This window comes from Palaemon carinicauda, chromosome 18, assembly GCF_036898095.1.
Source record: "Palaemon carinicauda isolate YSFRI2023 chromosome 18, ASM3689809v2, whole genome shotgun sequence".
NCBI lineage: Eukaryota > Metazoa > Arthropoda > Malacostraca > Decapoda > Palaemonidae > Palaemon > Palaemon carinicauda.
Window position 1 is genome coordinate 48,866,872 of NC_090742.1, and position 7,120 is coordinate 48,873,991.

At 32.2% G+C, this 7,120-nt stretch overlaps 1 protein-coding gene across 1 annotated transcript in view; it reads left to right on the forward strand.

Annotated features, from left to right (window-relative positions):
* Positions 1-859, forward strand: part of LOC137657813 (uncharacterized) — a 45,535-nt gene extending 44,676 nt beyond the window's left edge. The window contains exon 6 of the mRNA XM_068392340.1: positions 90-859. Within this exon, the coding sequence (XP_068248441.1) occupies positions 90-284 (195 nt within the window). The 3' untranslated portion in view covers positions 285-859. The remainder of the gene's footprint in view (positions 1-89) is intronic.
* Positions 860-7,120: the final 6,261 nt, after the last annotated feature.

The following is a 7,120-nucleotide window of genomic DNA, read 5'->3' on the forward strand; positions in this document are numbered from 1 at the left end:
TGCATGAACTATCATAGGAGGTTGGGCATAGTATCTACTATGTGCATGACTATACAGTATATAGGCCTACATATTATTGCTTCTTTCAGATTCATGGAACGTATAGACAGAAAAACAAAATCTACCGAGAAGACATCTTCTATGGCAAAGGCAAGGACATCGACAGCTGTACTCAGTCCGAACTCCAAAGGGATTTAAGCGAAAGAGAATCAGAGAACATCTTGGCTTACCGAGGTCAAGTTCGAGATGATCAGATAGAAGAGGTCAAGCGGAAAATTCGGTAATGATTCTCGGTTAATATCTCCAGGTTTGGTTGAAGGTTAACGTAAACATCTAAGGCACCTTCGTTCAACTATGCAATTCTTTAAGTTTTGCCTTTGGTGTAAACTAGTTTTGAGCAGATGCACAGAATAACTCATTCGAATTGTTACTCCTTTCATAATATCTGGTTGTTGTTGTATTGCTCTGATGTGATTATAACTTACAGACATTACAATTTATTCTTCAGAAGCCACTCCAGAAATTAGTGGTTAGCCAGAGCCTCCTGAATTAACTGTGTTAATGCACGGTATTTGCATCTATACGTGTAATAAGAACCTTAATGCTTTGCTTTAGTGTATCAATAACTAATTTCTCCAGTGGAATCCAGAATGAAGTCCAAGAACTGCCGAACTTAATCGTATGATAAAATCAGTATAGTCAGGACTATTACTGAAGTTTGTATATAAAAAAATAATTACACTCTTTGTTTTCTGATCACAATCCCGATTTTCATTAAGGTTGCGCAGACGTCTTGTTCCTTTCTCTGTGAAGCAGATGGATATATTCATATATACTGGAAAAAAGCTAACACAATAAAATTAAAGAAAATTGCTATATTTATTATACTTACTTCCTAGGTATGAGAGCATAACTACATGTATTTTCCTTAGAAACCTAATGACTTAAGTTCTTTTTTGTCACGAAGAGAAAACTTTCTGGAACTCCTTGGTATCTGTGTTCTAGTTATTTTCTGTATAATATTTAATGTTGGATAACGTTTATTTGGATCTTCGAGAGGAGACTTAAAAAAGTGAATAAGATGTGGCTGCAACAAGTGCTATAACAAGAAGTGTGTATCTATACAGACAAACATCAATGATAAAGACGTAACAAACTTGAATTAAATTTTTGCATAGTGTAGATGCAACCAGATATGTGTGTGTGTCTGTGTGTATGTGTGTGTGCGGAACAGAAAAGACCACCGTCGGAAACTGAACCTCACAACGTAGCCTACAATGTCAGGACCCTGTCTAGGGAAAAAGATCTCGATGTGTTACTACAAGAGCTGAAATGAATAAATTGGGGTATAATTGTGCTGGGAATCTTAGAGTTAAAAGAGGGTCATATCTTTTGCTTCAGAGGACATGAAAGGACCAAAAAAAAATGGAGTGGGTTTTCTTATTAATACAAATCGTGTAGGTAACATAGAAGAATTTTATCAAACTTAATAAAAAGTATGAAATGGAGATAATTCAAACGTACACACTAGCAACATTCAATACAGAGGAAGATAGAGAAATTTTTATGAAGATCTGGAGATATCTTAACAAACATAAGACTCTATTAGCATTTTGGGGGGATTTATATGCAAAGTAGGTCAAAAGAAGAGAGCGGAATCAGCTGTAGGCAATTTTAGTGTTGGCACAATAAACAACATAGGAGACATGCTTATACAATTTGCTAAAAAAAAATAATCTAATAATCATGAATACCTTTCTTATATAAACATTAGCATAAAAAATGAACATGGAGAGGCCAAAATCTAGAAAAGGAAAACGAAAAAGATCTTATCCTCAGTGAAAAGTTAATTTAATTAAAGATGTAACGGTGTTAAAAAAATAAAGTCAAGCGATCATAATATTGTGAGAAGTAAAATTTGTCTAGATCTAAGAAAAGAAAAAAAAACTAATTCTAAGCAGGAAAATAAACACTCCTGTAATGATATAAAATCTGATTAGTTTTGGAATACAAAATAGGTACTCCAGGCTACATGATGAAATGGAAGCAAGTAAAGAAGGAATGAACAATAAATTAACAAAATTCGTATTGGAATCAGCACAAGAGATCGGTGGAATATTTCCGAAACAAGATCAGGGATAACTATCAGAAAACGCCAAAAATTATATAAAGAAAAGATTTGAAATGATGGTAAAATCCACGTGAGATAAAATACAATGAGCATAACTATCCAAAACAATAAATAAGCGGAAAACACAAGAAATGTTTAAACACAACCAGACCAAAAATGGGGAAACACTAAAGAAAGGAAGAAGCATTAAGTTGATGAAAAGAAGCCTGGGAACTGGGCAGGGTGCCAGCAGATATTTGCTTTAAAGGATGAAAATGGAGATATCAGCAAAATAGATGGAGTGATAGAAATTGCAGAGGATTTCTAGACAATGCTATACAATGGTGATATAAGAAATAACTTTGCCAGTAGAAATAATGAAACTCATAAGCCGATAATGAAAGTAACAGTAGAAGTAAAGAAAGGCTTGACAGGCATAAAAACATCAAGCAGAAGATGGTTTGATAAATGGTTTATTATCATTATTATTATTATTATTATTATTATTATTATTATTATTATTATTATTACAAGCTAGGCTATAACCATAGTTGGAAAAGTAAGATGTTATAAGCCCAAGGCTTCAACAGGGAAAAATAGCCCAAGAGGAAAGGAATCAATGAAATAAAAATGCAACAAGAGAAGAATAAACAATCAAAATAAAATATTTCGATAACATTAACAATATTAAATTAGACCCTTCACATATGAACTAAAAAAAAATGAAATAACAAGAGGAAGAAAAATGATATGGAACAGCATGCCCGAGTGTACCCCCAATCAAGAGAACAATCCAAGACAATGGAAGGCCATGGTACAGATGCTATGGCACTACCTAAGACTAGAGAACAATGGTTTGATTTTGGAGTGTCCTTCTCCTATGATAGCTGCTTACCATAGCTAAAGAGTCTCTTCTAATCTTACCAAAAGGAAAGTAGCCATTGAAAAATTACATTGCAGAAGTTAATCCCTTGAGCGAAGAATAATTGTTTGGTAATGTCAGTGTTGTCAGATATATGAGGACAGAGGAGACTATGGAAAGAATAGGCCAAACTCTTCGGTATATATGTAGGCAAAGACAAAATGAGCCATAACCAGAGAGAGGGATCCAATGTAGTACTGTCTGGTCAATCAAAGGACCCAATATCTCTTTAGCGGTAGTATTTCAATGAGCGGCTGGTGCCCTGGCCAACCTACTACAAAATATGGAGGATATTTCATAGTAGTAAATTTCGCTGAACTTTACACAAAATATTTGCAAGACTACTCTATACCTTCAGTTTGGAAAACTTTATAATTTATTATTTCATAAAAAAGACACAAAAGACCGAAAAAAAATGACCTCCCATTAAGTTCACTCTCAGTTTTATGTGATATATTCACAAAGAAAGCTAGACTTGAATCAGCCAATAGAGCAGGCAGGTTTTAAAAGCGGATATGCAACAACTGGCCATATTCATGTAATTAACCAGCTAATGGAAAAATGGCAAAATCCTATGTATAGTAGTAGGTTGGCCAGGGCACCAGCCACCCGTTGAGATACTACCGCTAGAGAGTTATGGGGTCTTTTGACTGGCCAGACAGTACTACATTGGATCCTCCTCTCTGGTTACGGTTCATTTTTTCTTTGCCTACATACACACTGAATAGTCTGGCATATTCTTTACATATTCTCCTCTATCCTCATACACCTGACAACACAGATTACCAAACAATTCTTCATCACCCAAGGGGTTACTGCACTGTAATTGTTCAGTACCACTTTCCTCTTGGTAAGGGTAGAAGAGACTCTTTAGCTATGGTAAGCAGCTCTTCTAGGAGAAGGACACTCCAAAATCAAACCACTGTTCTCTAGTCTTGGGTAGTGCCATAGCCTCTGTACCATGGCCTTTCACTGTCTTGGGTTAGAGTTCTCTTGCTTGAGGGTACACTCGAGCACACTCTCCTATCTTATTTCTCTTCCTCTTGTTTTGTTAAAGTTTTTATAGTTTATATAGGAGATATTTATTGTTGTTACTCTTCTTAGAATATTTTATTTTCCTTTTTTCCTTTCCGCACTGAGCTATTTTCCCTGTTGGAGCCCCTGGGCTTATAGCATACTGCTTTTCCAACTAGGGTTGTAGCTTAGTAAGTAATAATAATAATAATAATTTAAAGACAATAAAAAAGCTTTAATTCCGTCAAAACATTAGAAGTAATGCAAGCCCTTCAAAGACAAGTAATAGATGATACTCATATTAGAACACATGAAGATACGGGTAGTACAGCAATCCTAAAATTACATAAATTTAGTGAGAAAATTCGAATTGAGAAAAAGTTAAACAAGGAGAACTTATACCTCCTAAATTATTCACAGCATACAGAGAAGTTTTTAAGAATTTAGATTGGGAAATATAGAAATTAACATTAATGGGGAATACCTTAACAACTTAATATTTTCAGATGACTTAGTTCTATTTAGTGAATCATGGAAGGAATTGCAAAAGATGATATATTTGAATAGAAAAAGTAGACATGTAGGACTGAAGATGAATATGAGCAAAAATAAGATATGTTCATTGAAAATACAGAGACAACGAATAAGAGTTAAGAACGAACCCTAGAGATTGTTAATGAATTTATGTGCTTAGGGCAGACAGTAAGTGTTTCCCCGGGACATAATACCAACATTAAAAGAATAAGCATGGGATGGAGAGATTTTGGTTAACAAAAAGAGATTATGAAAAGGAAAATGCCACTTTCTCTAAAAACAAAAATATTTAATCAGATGGTCCTATCAGTATCAACTTTGGAATCTTGTTAAAGCATTCGAACATAATCTAGTTACAACTCAAAGAGCTATGGAAAGAATAATGATACGATTTACACTAAGAGACAGAAAAAGAGCAACGTGGATACGAGAGCAAACTAAATTGGAAGATATTCCAATATGTAAGGAAAAGAAATGGACGTTTGCAGGACATATAATGAGAAGGACAGATGATACATGATCATTAGAATAACAGAATGAGTACATAGAGATTAAAAACAAAGCAGGGGAAGGAAGAGAAGATAATGTAAGAAAATTTGCTAGTATATGTATGTACAGTATGTATGTATGTACACACGCATACATATATATACACATGTGTATATATGTATATATATATATATATATATATATATATATATATATATATATATATATATATATATATATATATATATATATATATATATATACAGTATATACATATTATGGCTGGAGAATTACATAAACTCTGGAGCTCCAAACTCACCTGTTTATATATATATATATATATATATATATATATATATATATATATATATATATATATATATATATATATATACAATATATACAATATATACATATTATACCTGGAGAATTACATCAACTCTGGAGCTCCAAACTCACCTGTTTATACATATATATATATATATATATATATATATATATATATATATATATATATATATATATATATATACATATATATATATATATATATATATATATATATATATATACATACACACAAACACACACACACACACACACACACACATATATATATATATATATATATATATATATATATATATATATATATATATATATGTGTGTGTGTGTGTGTGTGTGTGTGTGTATTATGGCTGGAGAATTACATAAACTTCTGAGCTCCAAACTCACCTGTTTATATTACATAAGTCTGTTACACTTGAAATATATACCTGAACTCTTTGAATATTACGCAACTCCCAGACGGCAATGAATAAAACCACTGAATATCCAAAGGTCTCTTACGTACACTCAAAATAAAACTGTATGATTATTTTATAAGAACTATTCTAAACAAACTTCTTCCGTCGGTTCTTAATCAGGAATTACGAGCAAAGTCCTGATAGAAAATATTTGTGATTGAAACAATACACACTTTATAAAAATAAGTATATTCTATAAAAAGTTAACACTAATACAGAAGAATTAACACCAAAATTAAATCACTAAAAATATTAAATCTGAATAAAATCTTAGACTAAGACAAGAAAATGTTACTCTATGAAAATTATACAATCACTTGTTTAATTTATGAAAATATTTAATTTTTATAATTATTGAAAATAGTTAACTCTTTAAAACTCTAATGATTAATCACTAAATGAAATTTATATAAATTTAACTGCTACACTTATTTCTTTTTGTTCACAATAAGGTTCAGAACATTTAAGCAATTTTTTTTAAACCTCTCCACTGTTTAACCTAAATATCGAAGGGCTAGTTACAAAATCTATGTTAAAGTACTTACACTAACACACTAGACTTCAATTAACATTAAAAAAAAAAATCTCACCAACGTTTGAACAAAACGATACGCAATATACGTTGGGTAAAAAACTTATTCACGTTTGAGAGGAAACACTCAAGAGGAGAGAGGGCATGCAAACTTTTGCTGATAGACTGGGTCTCTTCTCCTGCTTATGCATTCCTAAGGTCTATATTTATGGACTTAATTCGTCTAGAATTTTCTAATAGATCATTCTCATGGCATGGGAGGCAAGGCTCTAGCGACGTAAGGTTGCCAACGCAGTAAATTGAACAGGGGGACTAACCTTGCTTATGAGGTAACCCTCTCTCAGCTAACTCTGCCCACCTCCCTCTTGTGACAATGAAAAAAAAAAATCTGATTCGAGAATTTTCATGCACTTTCTAACCATGAGGAAACATAAATATGATGTAATCCTTTGTTCTCATATCTTGTGTGTGACATGCAGCTTACCTAAACGAAATTACATATATCTTCATAACAAAATACAAGAAATGAAAAGTTAACTCTTAAAAGTGCTTCCTGTCTATTGATAAACTCACTTTAGATGGAAATAAGCTAGGGACATTTTTGATTCTTTCTCATCTAGCACTTAAAAATTCATAGAAAGTACATCTTAAAGTTAACATTTTATAGCTTTTTTATTATGGATTGATTTTTTTTTTCGTCTAAATGCATTTAA